Raw genomic sequence first — 17,239 nt, forward strand, 5'->3', positions numbered from 1 at the left:
TGCATTTACAACCAAAGCTCCCATGGAGCAGTTGTAAAGGCAGTTCCTGAGTTATGAACGCAACCTGCGCTTACAAACAGCACAGTCACTATGTAACTCAATGGGGATCTGAGTTATGAACAGATCGAGTTACGGCCAAATGTTTGGTCTGTAACTCGTTGAGAGGCTGTATAATAATATCTGGAGATATACCTATCTCACGGAGCTGGAAGGGACCTTGAGAGGTCATCAAATCCAGTCCCCTGCTCTCATGACAGGACCAAGTACCATCCTTGACAGACTTGCTACAGATTCCTAAATGGCCCCTTCAAGGATTGACCTCACAACCATTGAGATAGTAGGCCCGTGCTCAAACCACTGAGCTATCCCTCCCCTATATACACTAGCTCTATATGCAACCACACTTAAGCTGTGGCCCTCCGCATGCGCTGAGAGTATCATTGTAGTCCCCAGTGCTTCCAAAGTTGAATAGCCCTGATCTAGAAGATAGAACATGAATGTCTTAATTTTTAATACTGAAATTAAGCCCTCTGAACAGCACAGATTTCCACATAGTATGAAAGCAAAAGATGTTTGGTCCTGTTTTAAGTATAAACAGCTAGATATCTAGTCTCCTCTATCTAATTAGTTTCCATCCAAGTCCCTCTCACATTCCCATGAATCTACATGTCAGTGGGAAAGTGCTGTGCTGAGAGTCAACACAGTACATGGACCAAGCTAATTTTTTAAAGGCATGTGGTTATGGGAGAGAGAAAAGTAGAGGCAAAAGATAGTGCTGGATAGGAAAAGATTTAGAGTTCCAGTAAGACAGAAAGCCAGAGATAAATATTCTCCAATTCTAAAAGCTCTTCACAAGAAAAGCACCAAAGACAGCCCATATTCCCTGTGATGGGAATACACAGAAGTGTTTGAATGCTGGACTTTAAAAATCTTGTCTCCTTACTACAGAAATATATAAACTGAGAACAATGCAAACTAAATATGTCACTTTCATTCTCATTCACCGTGTCTCTCTAGATAAGCGGGTCTCAACTGATTTAACACTGTGGGCTATGTATGTAGAGCTCTGTGACACCTAGGATGCATTCACATTATATATATATATATATATATATATATATATAATTACTTATATTTAGCCCTGAGCAAGTCACATGAGCTGCAGCTGTGTGCTGATCAGGCCGCACATGACATAAACCCTAACAATGGGATAGGAGGCCACTGTAATCTCCAGAGATAGTCACAGAATGAGTCTGATTCTAGAGCTACTGAACTTAGAAATTCACTTCAGTCTTGACTCCTCCCACAGTGGGTTTGATGGAGACATCAGAAAACTCAGTCAAACCTGTCCAAGGGGATGAGATTTGCTACCTCACACTAGAGGCTTCTACTAAGAAGCAAGGAGACAATAGGGTGCGTCTGCTGGGCTCTGCAATTAGTAGGGATGTCAACGGTTAGAGGACTACGCAATTAACCAATAAGCCTAGACAGCAGCCCCGCCCATGGAGTTCCAAGCTCCCTGTGAACAGGGACTGCTCTTTGCGGAGAGATCACAACCCGCAGACAGGGGCTGCTACCATCTCACGCTGGTGCCCCTGTATCACGGGCAGTAGTGCGCGGTGGAAGGCAGCCACTCCACGAGAGGAGCTGGCTTTTAAACCTGCCTGTCACCATGCTGATAGAAAGGCAGCAGTGCAGGATGGCAGGGGGCTCCCCAGGAGTGGGGCCAGGAGTGCGCTGGCTGTCGCTCCGCCACCATGGATCATAGAATAGTTTTGTAACGTCTAAGATGTGACTACATGACTATTCAATTACACGCTATTTAACATCCCTAGCCATGGCTTGCCAGCTCCTGCCTCCTGCTCATGCCCCACCCACCTGTGCTAGATTTACACCCCCGGCCAGCACTCAGTGCCCGGGCAGTGATGACTGGTGTAACCCAGCACAGTCCCCAGCCCGGCTGCCTGCAGGGGCACAGCCACTGGCACTTGCTCCCCGGGCATCTGACCCCACATCCTGCTCCCCCCCCCCCATCTGGCTTTGCCCCCTGGCTCGGGACAGGGGCGGAGGCAGCTGCTGGGTGGGAGTCGCAGCAGCCTGGCGCTGCCTTTACCCCACCTGCCTTCAACCAGGAGCGGCCCCGCTCCATTCGCCTGCTAGTCGGTGCATTACGGTAACCCCGCAGCGCTCCCCCCGATGCCTAGGCTCGCCTCGGGGGGGGGGCGGAAGGAGCGGCGACTGCTCCGACCCGCTAGGGGGCGCGCGGGGATAACACAGAGGCTCGTCACTTGCGGAAAGATCGGAGGAGCACAAACGGTGAGCGTTCGCCTCCCTTCCGCCCTTGGCACGCATCACTTCCGGCGACGGGCTCCCACTTCCGGCGTGTCGTCAGTTCCGCCGCCATCGGTTCCCATTCCTTCTGCCCGGCCTAGCTCGTGGGCCCGGCCTGTGCCTGTCGCGCGCCGCCCTCCTCCCGCCCGTCCCACGCGCGCCGCCCCCCCTCCCTCAACCTGCCCGGAGCCGCCGCCGCCGCCGCCGCCGCCATGGCCATGAGGCAGACCCCGCTGACGTGCTCCGGGCACACGCGGCCCGTGGTGGACTTGGCCTTCAGCGACATCACCCCCTACGGCTTCTTCCTCATCAGCGCCTGCAAGGGTGAGCGCGGGGGTGGGTGCGTGGGGGGGGGGGGTGCTGGCGGCAGCGCGCTCCTGGCATTAGTCGGGGGGGGGGGGCAAATCCATCCTCTGGCGGGGAACCAACCGACGCTGCCCCGGGGCCGCTTGTCTCTGATCTGCTCCCAGGTCTGTGCGCGGCCTCCCTCGGGCTGCCTGAGCCCCGAAACTGGCGCAAGAGACGCTCCCCCCTCCTTTGCTCTAGTTGGGTTGCCCTGCGCTGTGGGCACGGGCAGGCAGGTGACCTGGGGGACACCCCAACACCGTAAACCAGGGCGATGATTTTTGATGAGGGGGGGGCCACTCCAAAATTTTGGTAAGTGGTCAAGGGCCAAGCTCTTCTACAGAAGGGGTGGGGGTTTAGGATGGAGGTTGGGTGCAGAAGCACATTCCAGGGCAGGGGATTGAGGTGCAGGAGAGGGCGTGGGGTCTGAGAAGGAGTTTGGGTGAAGGAGGGGTGTTTGCAGTGGACAAAGTACCCACTCCTCCCACAACAGCACAGAAGGGTAGATGAAGCAGCCAGCTTGCTCTGAACCATGGGGCTGCTCCCTGCCTATGGGTCCAGTGGGATGGGCTGCAGCCCAGTTTGAAAGGCTTTGTTGGCTGGATTCATCCCCTAGAACATTTCTTGCCTGCCTGCCACTTCCTTAAATCCTAATCCTCGCATGCGAGTTAAAAACTTGACTGATGCCTTGTACTGTCCCTGGGATGGATGTTGGAGTAACCCATCTTGGATGGAGGCAGCCCCAGAATTCAGTCGGGGGGGGGGGGAGATATGTGTTCATTTTTTTAAATTGTATCCTTTAGTATATATGGTTGTGACAGTTTTCTTCCACTATTTGATCTGAGGAAGTGGGTCTGGCCCACGAAAGCTCATCACCTAATAAACCATCTTGTTAGTCTTTAAAGTGCTACATAGTCCTGTTTTTTGATTATATTGTCTCACACTCCATTCCCAATAAGTGTGAGCTCAGGTTGCATAGCTGTTTGTTATGTAGTTGTAAACCTTATCCAGGTACGCTTAGGTCTGCAGTGAAATACCTGCCAGTTACTGATATTTTGGAACCACCTCAGGTTAAAGTGTTAGCAAGTTGGAAAGAATGCTGACACTGCATAAATTGCCTTAGATTGTCTGCATACTCAGTGTGTCATTACTCCATTATCTGGCTGAGTTGTGTTCAGTTCACATCTTAACCGTTCTTATCATAATCTTAAGGGTTAGAGACTTAAACATTTGGCTAGTGGATTTTTTAAATTCTAAAATTAGGCATTGTCATCAGGTGAATATACAGTTCCCCAAGTTACTGTGAGCCTAGCCTCCTTCAACGCCTATGGTGGATGGATTATAAAGTGAGATATCTTTCAAATAAATTAACTGGCAATAAATTGGACATAGTGCTCATATAGCTGTACATTAGCAGCACCGAATTGTTTTTTCCTCATGCTCATATCCTGTTTCAGCAGGGCTCTCTTGCAAAAATAAAGATGCCAACCTCCCACCAAATACATGCACATTTTATTTATTTATACTCCTCTCTTCCCTCCTTTTTTGACAGTACTCCTGGATCTTTTATTTAGTCCGGGTTGTATTTTTTCTGCAATAATCTTTCTAGATCTTTAGTTTTAAACAACTGCCATATATATCTGAAAAGTAATCTATGTATAAGACAATTTTAAAGTGAAATGTTGTGTAACTAGTGTTGGCATCAAAAACAGGTTCTAATATAGTTAAACTAAAACAAATGTATGGTGAAAGAAAATGGCTGATTTTTGAAGGAACTGAAACACAGAAAAACTGTATTATTTGTATTGCAGTAGTGTCTAAAAGCCCCAGCCAAAATCATGGTACCACTTTGTTAGCTGTACATAGCAAGAAGTAGTCCCTGTTTGTACAGATACAGAATTAAAGATCCGTGTTTATTAAATTGGTAACAAAATATATTGCATTAAAAGTATGTCACATTTTTATTGTCAGAGTGCACTGGTATTTTCTTTTTTTCCCCTAGAATAGTGTACATGGACTATGCTTGCTGTTAAGTAAAATAAAACTGTTCTGTCTGAAAACTTATCTGTTTTTTGCCTAGATGGTAAACCTATGTTACGCCAGGGTGACACAGGAGACTGGATTGGAACATTTCTAGGTCATAAAGGTGCTGTCTGGGGTGCCACTCTGAATAAGGATGCCACTAAAGCAGCTACAGCAGCTGCAGATTTTACAGCGTAAGTAATGATTAACATTGAAATTTCAACTGTTGTGATTTCATCTTGTGGTGGTGTTTTTCTGAATTGTGGTTTTAAAACAATTGCTGTTTTATGTGTTTACCCTTTAATAAACCATTAGTTACAGATGTGTACCTGGAAAATTTAGAAACTGAGGGTTTGGGTATTTTATTCAAGTACAGTAATAGTAGTTAATTGTCATTATCAGCTGTCCCTTGACTTGAGGATGATGTCTGCCAGGGGAAAAAAGTAATTGACTGGACTTAAAATGACTGCAGAGTCCAATCTATGGCTTATAGGTTTTTCCACATGTGTAACAGGTGGTTGCTTGGAGAGACAGGGCACAACTGCTGGCTGGAATACTACACACTTTCTTTCCTTCTCTGCTGTTTCTCAGCCTCTTGAGCAGTGTAGTTCTCGAAAACAGGCTGAGGCTTGATACGTGATGCAACACCATTGCAGTCTGCTGCCATTGCAGCTCTTCCCAATTCGTGAGGTCAGTGCCTCTCCTCAGAGATACTTTCCAGGCATCATAGCATTTCCCATATCTCAGCAAGTACTCTTACCCACGACTATATTTAGAAAAGAGGAGTTGCTTTAGAAGACCCATATCAGTCATTCACACATAGTCTTCTAAAGCAGCCATAAAGAGGAGTGGGGAAAACTACTACATTGTAAATCAGAATCCGCACATCTCTGTCAATTAAAAACACCAATGAAGCAACTTTTGGCAGGATTCCCTGGCACAGCAGATCATTTGTTTGATCTCCACGTCAAGACTGGCTGCCTGGGAACGGTGGCTACCAAATAGTCAATATGTTATGTTCTAGGAGTTTATCACTGATGGCAACTTGTACTAGGACAGGCTGGTGTAGTAGCCACCTTAGTTTTCCCAATGTGTAGGAAAATTCCAAGGCCATGATTGGTGCATGAGAAAAAAAGGTAGATTGCAAGGATAACACAAATCTCAGCTGTGGTGTGTGCAAGGATATCACAAATCTCAGCATTCTCAAGTAGTAACAATCCTGCTGACATTAGTTTTAGAATTTAAGATGCTGCAAGTTGAAGAGCTGGTCATTCATGCAATGCGATAATCCCAGTTCTAAAAGAAAGATGGTCATGAATAAGAATAAAGATCATAGAAGGTTAGATGGGGTTGGGGAAAGGTTGGGGGCAGTAACAACCCTGTTTAACACCAGTATAGATGATGAATGGATCTGTCTCCTGCCCATTACAGAAGTTGGTGAGAATGTAAGTGAGTTTTAATGAACAACTGAGCTCCACAGAACTTTCCATAATGCTCCATGATTGTTGTGATCAGATACCTTCAGTTAATAAATGCCATAAAAATGGCTGGTGGCATTCTCTACAATTTTCATGGGTCTCTTGTGCAACAAAAATCATGATGGTGGCTTGAGACAGTCTGAAACCACATTGGGATTCTGAAAGGACGTATTTAGTAAGAGGTAGGAAATGGTTCAAAAAGATGTGAGCAAGGATCTTTCTGGCAGTGGAGAGGAGGGCAATATCTTGGTAATTGCCTCATATTGACTTTCCTCCTTTCCAAACAATGGTCACAATATTAGCATCCTTTAGGTTAGGTGGAATTTCCTCATTAATCCAAATTCTAACAAGAAGTTGATGAAATTTTTGCACAAGTTCTATTTCACCAACATTGAAGACCTCCACAGTGATGCTATCTGGGCTTGGTGCTTTGTGTCTAGTCTGAGTAATGGCATATCAGACTTCCTTACAAGATTGGTGTGAGGGGAGGTCTCCAAGGGTTTTGTTACTGGATGCTGAGAAATAGATTCAGTGGTGGCAGCTGAGACTTCAGTTTTGCAGTTCAGTAGAATTTCGAACTGCTCCTTGCAGCATTGCTTATAGGCTGCATTGTCCTTAAGGAGGATCGAGCTGTCCTGAGATTTGCTTGGGAAAGCTTTTCCTTTCATGTAGATCAGCAAAGCTCAGGATTTCCCTGGCTATTTGTCTGTCACCACTAATTCTTGATGTTACACAGTCTCCTTTGAACTACAGCTTTAAGCTCATGTGAAGTCTCTCATTTTTGTAGTTTAGAAGGTTTATTTTACCAAGTGCAAAATGGCAGTCTCTATACTTTTGATGAATGCTAAGATTTCCTTTTTAAAATTAAACTACAGGCAGTCCCCGAGTTACGCGGATCCGACTTATGTTGGATCCGCAGTTACGAACGGGGCTTTTCTCGCCCCGGAGGACGGGAGCGGCGGGACGCCCAGATGCGCCGTGGTCCGCCGCCCCCGTCCTCTGGGGCGAGAAAAGCTGCTCCCCGTCTCCCTGGTCTGCAGGGAGACGGGGAGCAAAGCCACGGAGCACGCCTGCAGCGGGACAGCCTGGGCACGCTTGAGCTGTCCCCCTGCGGGCGTGCTCCATGGCTTTGCTTCCTGTCTCCCGACCAGCAGACCAGGGAGATGGGGAGCAAAGCCTCGGAGCACGCCCGCAGTGGGACAGCCGCGGCACGCCTGGGCTGTCCCGCTGCGGGCGTGCTCCAAGGCTTTGCTCCCTGTCTCCCTGCAGACCAGGGAGACGGGGAGCAGCTTTTCTCGCTCCAGAGGACGGGGGCGGCGGACCGCGGCGCATCTGGGCGTCCCGCCGCTCTGGGCCGAGAAAAGCCCCGTTCTTAACTGCGGATCCGACATAAGTCGGATCCGTGTAACTCGGGGACTGCCTGTAGTTTAATTTAAAAAAGGAAATCTTAGCATTCATCAAAAGTATAGAGACTGCCATTTTGCATTTGGTAAAATAAACCTTCTAAACTACAAAAATGAGTGCCATTAGTGCTGACTTTCCCCACCCCTTTCCCAATGGTGCTTCTCCACCATTTGGGATGTCTTCTGACTCTTGCAGTTAAGTGACTCCTGAGTATAAATTTGTCCTCCATGTCTGTCAGTCAGGACTACATTGAGAACACAGTAAAACTTCTCCTTGTTTTCTTCAAGTGTAGGCATATACGCATTGATGACTATCGCATACTGGTGATTACTATGCTTAAGATAGAGACTTCAGATTTTTAATACCTGTAGAGAGTTCTAAAAAAATGGCTAGCAATCTTGTTTTTGATGACAAAACAACCCCATGAGTATGCACCTCTTTAGATAATTTTTCTTTTCAAAAGAAGGTTTAGCCAACTCCATCTCTGTTGGCCTTCAATGGCCAGACAGCTCTCATTTAGGGCAGTAATATTGCAAGCTATGACATCAAGTTCTTTAGCTGTGATGTCACTTCTTTCTTTCAGGATAGTCAGTGCTTAGGGACTCCATGAGAGAGTGCAGGGACTCCATGAGAGAGTGCAAACATTCCAAGTGGTGAACTTCATTACTAGGCTTCATATGTTCTGACAGTAGTTAGTGAGTCATCTATGGGAGTGGAGGAGTTGAGACAGCCTATGTTTAGGGCATCTTTTCTCGTCCCTTCTCCATTCATGGTAAGTAGCAGGAATTCTGTAAAGGATTTCTCAGTAGTAACCACAGTTGTCGAATTGTTCATCTGTCTCTCAAGTCCAAGCACAGGATGTCCAGCATACCACTTGCATGCAGATTTGTGACTAGGTACTCTGAGACCCCTCCTGTCCCCACCTCTGCTCATCCATCGCTGCAGGAGTACGTTAGGGGAAGTTGTTAACAGCCTCAGCAGAGGCCTATGCATGAAGTATTTTATCATGGAGAAGCCAGTGCACAGGTGGCATTATTGCAAAACTTGACGGAAAGGAACTCTGGACCCAGTGGCAGCGAAGTCAGACAACTGGAGGCCTCAATCCTGCTGCAACCCTTACCCACTTTTGCAGCTTCAGAGAACTGACAATCCCTCAAAATGCTTTGTGAGAAACCTCTCCTCAGAACTGTATGCCAAGGGCGGTCCTACTATGAGTTCACAACTCCAAATGACACAGTTCCGAGAGTTATTGGGGGACCCAAGTCTTTCCGCCACAACAAGGTAATGGTGCAAGGGAAGGAATGACAGTTAATGTCCATGTGGATTGCCTTGTTCTATGGATGGCCCATCCAAATAATTCAGGTATTCTTCATAATCCATAATGTTGCAATTATTTGGAATACCAAAGTTAATGATTTTGTTGCACAATTGCTAATTCTCTGCTTTTTAACACTCAATTTTTTCATTGCTCCTGGGTCAAACAGTAATACATATGACTTTCCCACCAAGATTCTACATAGCAGCATGTAACACAAGGTATATTCTGAGTGAAATTAACATTAAGTGTTGAGTATTAGTTTTACAAAGACATAAGCACAAGCTTCATGTACTGTGAGCAGTTAGCTTGACGTCATTGGGGCTCCTTGCAAAGTGGAAAGTTAAGTATGTAGGCATGTCTTTGTGAAAATGTGACTTCTATGTATGAGCACTTAGCCTATGTAGATCCAGGAATACTATGCCAATCTAACTCTAAAAAGACACGTACTATTAATCTTGGACTGCTCTGGAAAAGCGGTATGGTGGCAGTGGGCTGGTAGTACAAAAGAATTAAGAAATGGATTTTAGTAGGGAAAAAATATTCACAATCTAATCGTTTCCATTATTGAGTTTTAACTGTTTTATCCCAAATGTTTTATATGTAGGAATCACCAATCTATCGTGTTAGCAATAATGGTAGTTATCGGGGAAATGTCATTATAACCAGAACATCCAACTTAGCTTGTAATTAAGTCAGTATTGGCTAATGAAACCACACTTTCTTGTTCTTTCTTGTATTTCAGCAAAGTTTGGGATGCTGTTTCAGGGGATGAACTGATCACATTGGCTCACAAACATATTGTAAAAAGTGTGGATTTTACAGAGGTATGAAAAATCTTTGTCTTGTCTGTTAGGAAGTAAAAACAGTTCAATGTAACCACTGTCCTTTCAGCTGTATTCTTATGCTTTATGCTTTCTCAGGGAGAGAATTGGGTAAAATCTTTTTCATTTCTAGGGAAGAACTAAATGTAATAGGGGTTTATTAGGCTACTAGAAGAGTGTTTTTGTAAGAATCATGATACATTTAATATTATAGTTTTTTAATAAAGCTCACTCACCGTAATTTCTAACTATTTCAGGACAGTAATTACCTACTGACAGGTGGACAAGATAAGCTGTTGCGTATTTATGACTTGAGCAAGCCAGAAGCAGGTTAGTCTACTTTTTATATCCTACTTATGCATTCATTTTGCAGAATTGCACACAGTTCAGTTGATTGTTCCTTTGAAAATATTCAGGTCTGTTCTATTTCATGAATTATACTTAGAAATCAAGATTTGAAATTCTATTCTTAATGATAGTTATTGACAGGATTTCAGATCTAAATTACTGTTTTGGGGACATGCTGAAAATTTCTAGCATCCTTCAGATTGCTTTGCTGCTTATTTATTCTACTGTCAGCACTAGCTTGATTTGAAATTTCTTATTTTTAAAGTGAGCTAAAAAGTGTACAGCAATTTAAACTGTTTGATATATTTCATCAGTAGAAAGCATGGGTACCTTACATTTGAGCTCACAAGGTACCTGCCTCAGTATGTTTGCCTGGATTCTGTACTTGCATCGTGCTTTTACCTGCAAAGACATGTGAGCTTGTTTAACACCAGCTACTGTTGAAATATTCATAGTATTTCTAGAGTAGGAGCTTGTGTACACAATGTTCACTGGTTCAGTTTAAATGGATTTTTAAACCGAGTTAATTTGAAACTATGCAAAATCCTGTGTGGACGCTTATTTTGGTTTGAGTGGCTCATTTCATTTTGGTTTATACATGTTCTTAATTCACTTGTTCTCAGCTGGAGTAAGAGTTTGCATTTCTTTAACTGAGTGCATTTAAATTAATACATGAAGTTAAATTGGTGCAACTTCCTTGTGTGGACAAGCACTAAGAAGCAGGTAATCTGTTTGGTCTGTGTTGTTCACTCCTGGAATTACTTCAGGTAAAAAATAAAATACAGTCCAAACAACTCCGTAGCATTTTCATCCTAATGCCATTTATTGATTTCTGAAAACTGGTAATTATTTATAGTGACTTATAAACCAGATGAAATGGTTGTTCATTGATTTGTAGTAAGATTTTTTTCATCTCTTGTTTATTCCTTATACTACTATGCTTGCTTCAATCTTAAGAACCTCAGATGATCAGCGGACATACTTCTGGTATTAAAAAAGCTTTATGGAGCAGTGATGACAAACAGATCCTTTCAGCTGATGATAAAACTGTCCGGTAAGAAACACTGACTTTCAGACTTTTTAAAAAAATGTTATATCTGAATATACTTGTATTCAAGTACCATAGGCTTTTGAGTCTATAATATCAAAAACCATAGTTTTATTTAGAACTCAGATTCATTCTGCAACTTAAGTACATAAACTTCAATTGTCAGTGGCTGATTCGTGGTATGTAAGATCCCTGATTTTCCTGATTTTTATGTACTGTGTGGGGTTGTCTTATATTGCTCATTATTAATGCCCTACTCTAGAGGGGTATATCACTGAGATAAAAATAGTTAATCACGTTATTTTATCAAATACTCTTTGTCACTACGTTTCATTATGCCAATTGATTAATTTAAGATTGTCACTGCCATCTGTTAGGCTCTTTTTTTTTGTAGTGGTGGTCTCGGAGTCCATGTGGAGGCTCTGTCCCTTTAAAACTGGCAACAGGGGTTGGGGGACTTCTGCTGAGAGAGGCAAGCGGGACTGGCTGCCGCTGCTCTGTCCCTTTCAGCATGCAGAATGGCAGCGTTGGGGCTGTCCTAAGACCTGGCAGGGGGCATCTTTGCGCACCGGCTCCTCTTCTGTCCCGTTAAGAGTGCAGAGCGGCAGCCAGGAGTTGTGCTGAGACCCAGCGTGAGCCGGAAGTGAGCGCTTTAGGTGCCCTTCCTTAATGACTAGTCGAGTAGTTGATGGAAATTCCATCGACTACTTGACTAAAAAATTAATTGCTACTTAACATCCCTAGATTAAGACTGAGCATACCATGCAATCCAGAATGATTATAGAACCTACTTAGTTTTTTGTTTAGGAGGGCTTTGTAACCCAAAGGCTTATATTGATGTGAATGAAAGTAATTTGGTTTATTCGAGTAATTTTAAGTGTCTTTGTTCTACAGCCTCTGGGACCGGACCACTGCAACTGAAATAAAGGCAATAAATGTTGCAATGTCTGTGAGCAGCATGGAGTATGTTCCTGAGGGGGAGATACTGGTGATAACCTATGGGAGGACTATTGCTTTTCATAGTGCAGACACGTGAGTTTCAAACATGAAATCTTCAGAAGTTTAAAGAGGACTAGAGAACATATGAGAATGGTAACAGGTGACACTGGGGCTGTATGTATGGGAAAGGGTCTTAATCTGGTACACTAATCTGGCACCAATACTTCCCATTCCATCCCTTTCTTCTTTTTCCTACCTTTGTTTTCCCCCAATAAAGGGGAATAGACCTTCACCTTTAGTTGGCCCTTTATCAATCTAGCTGAAATAGTACTTGAAAATGATTACTGGGTAACTTTGTTCACAGGTCTCCATCCAGTTTTTATTGCACAAAGGGTGTATCACTCAACTACCTCAGTTTGTGACTGGCATCTTTTTGGGGAATGGTGGTAAGAGAGTCAAAGGTCTGACTGAGCTTGGGGAATCAAGTACTCAGTCAGCTCTAGAATTAGACTTACTAGCACATGAATCTCAACTAATGGACATGTAAAATTGCCACTGCTATACATGGGTTTTGTAGTATTTAAAAATGATGTTGCTGAGAATTACTGTTTATTTGCTTCTCTATATGATGTCTCAGTTAGGATCTGGGCCCTGTTGTGTACAAACACATAGGAATATACACTCCCTGCCCTGTGGAGCTTACAGTTTAAGAATCCCTTTTGCTAAATGACAACTTTCCTGCAAATTATTCATTAGCTCAAGGTTAGGCCTCTTGTTCTTGAGGAAATCTAGTAAATACGTTAAGGTCCAAAGACCAAGAGCTTACAATATAAAGTTAGACAAAACAGTTTGGAGAAAAGGGAAGAACAAGGGTAGGCAAGAATATGATTTTGTTTGGCTATGCATGTATCATCATGCAGCAAATGTTGATTTTGTATAATTTAAACATAAAACTCCTTTTGGTTTAACATGATTAACTTGAAAGTAAAAATCTGAAGTTGCAATGCACTGCAAATAGCCCATGCAGGAGAATTGTTGCCTAAAATAAGTGATGCATTGGTCACAAAATCTTATGGTGCACTATCTTGTCTTTAGTTCAGTGCAATGCAAATTTACCATCTTATGGCTTACACTGGAAATAGCATATTTAAGAACTAACTGATTTATTGGAACATCACATTGTTCTAGAAAGACAAGCTTACAGTGATTATATATGTTTTTAAAAACATTTTAAATAGCATTAAAACTTTTTTCCTAGTCTGGAGCAGATTAAATCATTTGAAGCTCCTGCTACAGTCAACTCTGCATCCCTTCACCCTGAGAAAGAATGTCTTGTAGCTGGTGGTGAAGACTTTAAACTTTATAAGTATGATTATAATACAGGAGAAGAGCTAGGTAAGTTTTCATTGGTAAAATTGATTTTTTCACAATATCTTGTGATTACATTTTAAACTGAGTGCAAGTTAAGTTGACTTAGCTCTGTCATTATTTCAGAACACATTTTTTACGTATTTAAAGAAATGCTTTTAACTTTGCATGCTTTATTTTTTAGACTAGTTAATCTCCTGCACCAACAAACCTAGCATAACACTTTCAGAAAGCCTGGAGTAAGCAGGGGTCAACTCCAATTGAAATCTGAGAGTCAGATTCCATGTTCATGTAAATGATAGTGTAAATTGAACGAGATGTCAAGTGGTATGGCATTCACCTGATGGGCACCCCCGATAATTGTGTCTTATTTGTTGGCATGCTTTCTTTGTACAAGGAGTGAAATGGATGTTTTTTCTGGTCCCAACTAGCGATTGGCTATTAACTTAACAGTTTTTAATTCGGTAGTATATTTTAATAGGCACCAAAATTCAAGTTCACTTGGGTGCAGTTATAGTTTGTACTTGTTTATCTGAGAAGATACACATGCAACCTTCTGAGAAACTGTTGTATTTAAAAATTCAGCAGTAATTTTTTAGTTCTCTTTGTTGCTTAAGATTTTAAATTTAACACTGTGCCAAAACTATTTCTTATAGAATCTTGCAAAGGGCACTTTGGTCCCATTCACTGTGTGAGATTTAGTCCAGATGGAGAGTTGTATGCTAGTGGCTCCGAGGATGGAACGTTAAGACTGTGGCAGACAACAGTAGGAAAAACATACGGTCTTTGGAAATGTGTAATTCCTGGTAAGAACTTTGTGTGTATTTTGGGTAAAACTAAATTGCATCATAACTTGTCAAAATCCTTTATACAGATAGTTGCTGGTGAAAAGTCAGACGTGCCAGAGTTGCATGCATAGTGACTTCTTTCCTTTACCAATCTCTGTCAGGCTGTTTCACTTTAATTTGAAACAGGGAGGTTTTTTATTTTAGCAACTACAAATTTAATCTATTTAAGACCAATAATATAATTTAATAAATGCTTCAGTAAATTTTCTAAGCGAAATAATCTTATGGAGAATTTTTTCCCCTTTGATATAGAAATGTAAAACAAGACTCATAATTTCAGTAATTTAAACAAGGGCAAGATAATAGAAATATGTTTGCATAATTAGAGAAGCAAAGAGTGGTATTATAATATTGAGGGAATTTTAAAAATAAAGTTGATAATAAAATGAGCAATAAAAAGTCTAGTCGGATGCAGAACACATCTCCAGTAGAAGGGAGGGTTGGCAAACACTTCCCATTATTACTCAACAAAGGTTTAAAAGAAACTGGTTTGTCACTTAAAAATAACAGTTGAGATCATCAGTCAATCAAGTTTGTGGTGAATGGAGATTAGGATTAACAAAATTGGAAGATATGTTTTTGTCTTTCACAGAAGAGGAAGGTGGAGAGCTGGCAAAACCAAGGGTCAGTCTTCCAGGAACTGCAGAAGAGGAACTAGGTGATGTATTGATAACTATATACTTCAATTACACCTAATAGTTTCAGAACTAATTCCAGGGGCTTAATCTGTATAATATTTCCTTTAGAATTTAGGGATACTGTGTCAACTCTTTGCTGACAATTTTTCATATTTCACAAGATCCCTGAAACTAGTTTCCTGAGAGTGTGCAAATAGCTACACTTTTTTAAAAAAAACCAAGAAACTAACAAAGTATAGCCTAATGAGTAAAAAAACTGTGTAATCTTGCAAACTATTTTAAAGGGATGTGTTGAAAAAATTGGGAAAAGGTTAATTTTAAAAATGGATCAAGGTTCGGGTATGGTGGTTATTTTATTCTGTGTCTAAGGTGAAGTTTGAAAATAATTTTTGTATTTTTAACCACAGAAGACCTTGCTTCTGAAAATTCAGATTCCATCTACAGCTCAACTCCTGAAGTTAAGGCTTGACCATCACAGCTGTTACTCCACAAATGGACATACAGACTAAACCAAGCAAACAGTGATAAGCAGCAGCCTTCCAGAGTACGCTCTCTACATAAGGCAAAGATGGGCAGTAATTGATGAGAATGCGTTGGAGCTGGCTAGGTGGTATCCATAAAAGAACTGAGTATTGAAAAAGACAAGTAGTAGAGTTCTGCTATATTTCAGCGTAGCCGCCTACTGTCTTTTTGAATGAAGTGTGCAAGCCAAGATCCAGTCTTTCCAATTTCAATTAGACTTAATTGTAGTGTCTTTATTATGGAGGAAATATGTAATGGCTTTTACCAATATTTGTTCTGAAAGTTGGAAAATTTGGCATCATATCTAAAGAAGGGATTATGTGCTAAAGTATTTGGTTCAGATTTTCTGTTTCATTGTACACTGCTTCTGAACATGTTTTCAGTTGTCTAAATAAAATGCCTTGACAACAGACTCCTATTTTAATGTTAATATTGGGTTCGTGGAATAGAAAAGGAATACTTATAGCCTAATTCTTACTAGTATCCATTTATTTTTTAGTATTTTACAAAGAGGGGAAAAAACATTTTTTTTCATATTAAAGTCTCTGAAATAGTGGTTGACAGGTACCCTGCTTCACAAATCTTGTATCTTTTATTCTTTATACTTTGTTAAAGTGAATCTTGAAAATATCACTTTTTTGGAACACCTGAAATATATACTCCAGAAATGGTTTCAGAAACTGACCGTATTCCTCTAGAGTGGATATATACAGAGCATGCATTTAGTCATCCAAACTGGTTTAAAAAGTAGTGGTTTTTCCTTCAATATAAACTATATTTTTCTTCATTAAAGCAACGTTATGGCCATACTTAAATTTGTAATGTCACTTTATTTAATATTGTTTAGTTTTTTTCATTTGTGTAGTGCATGTGTGTGCAGTAGCCTGATAGCCACAACTTTCTTCCTTTCTGAGAGGTAGTAAAGACGACATTTATCAAATAACAGGGCTTCAAGGAAAATAGCTATTGGCAAATCAGTCTTCTTGCTGTTATGATCTGCTACATAAATTAAGTGAACCAAAATGTGTATTCAATGGCACTGGAATGAGAATTTTAAACCTTTTTCTGTACCTCTGGTATTGAGACTTGGATTTTTTAAAAAAATACCAGGAGGGCTCCTTGCCAAGAAACGTTGTTGTAGCTTTATTGTCCTTGTTAAGATTTAAAGGCAATTTTTAAAAAGAAAACAGAGTGCAGTTAACTTTTATAAATCCACTTGAACCCTTAGGTCAAATATAGTATGACTCAGTGTTTTGTCTTCCATATGGTACAGTAGTAGTAACTGTCAAATGTAATTATATTAAAACTATCTAACCCTACTTTAATTACTTTTGTAAAACCTATGTTAATGCTTCATTGGAGTGGAGTGGAGGGGAAATGAGGTACAGAGACTTGTCCAAAGCTACATTGAGTTAATGGTAGGGCTGGAAATAAGATGCTGGCACTGGAGTCTGTTAGCACAGGTTGAACCTCTCTAGTCTGGCACCCTTGGGACCTGACTGGTGCCAAACCAGAGAATTTGCCGGACCATGGGAGGTCAATATTATCTAGTAGCATTACCAACACTTCCACTGCTTATTGTGTTCTTAAACATTTAGGATTATACTAGGGGACTGCACCTCCTGCTCGCTATACTTGCCAACCCACACCCTCCTATGGCTGCTATACTCACTAACCCTCTCCCGTGGCTGCTACGCCCTACTACTAGCCTGCTCCTGCACCCTCCCTCCTGGACAGACTCTGCACCCCCATCCTCTCCTGCACCCCACCTCCTGTCCAGATTCTGCACCCCCATCACTATTTTACTCA

General features: G+C 41.9%; 1 protein-coding gene across 2 annotated transcripts; it reads left to right on the top strand.

Annotated features, from left to right (window-relative positions):
• Positions 1 to 2,275: 2,275 nt before the first annotated feature.
• On the top strand, positions 2,276 to 15,842 carry STRAP (serine/threonine kinase receptor associated protein). Of its 2 annotated transcripts, none has more exons than XM_075897601.2 (10): positions 2,276 to 2,655; positions 4,757 to 4,892; positions 9,641 to 9,722; positions 9,977 to 10,049; positions 11,025 to 11,121; positions 12,010 to 12,147; positions 13,313 to 13,449; positions 14,079 to 14,228; positions 14,842 to 14,928; positions 15,316 to 15,842. In XM_075897601.2, the coding sequence occupies exons 1-10, from the start codon at positions 2,544 to 2,546 to the stop codon at positions 15,375 to 15,377; spliced, it is 1,074 nt and encodes a 357-aa protein (XP_075753716.1). In that variant the 5' UTR covers positions 2,276 to 2,543; the 3' UTR covers positions 15,378 to 15,842. The 2 variants fall into 2 exon arrangements, with proteins under 2 accessions (XP_075753716.1, XP_075753722.1); XM_075897607.2 differs by having other exon boundaries at positions 2,283 to 2,655; positions 14,863 to 14,928.
• The last annotated feature ends 1,397 nt before the right edge of the window (positions 15,843 to 17,239 follow it).

Source organism: Pelodiscus sinensis, chromosome 1 (assembly GCF_052426305.1).
Source record: "Pelodiscus sinensis isolate ZL-2025 chromosome 1, ASM5242630v1, whole genome shotgun sequence".
Taxonomy (NCBI): Eukaryota; Metazoa; Chordata; order Testudines; family Trionychidae; genus Pelodiscus; species Pelodiscus sinensis.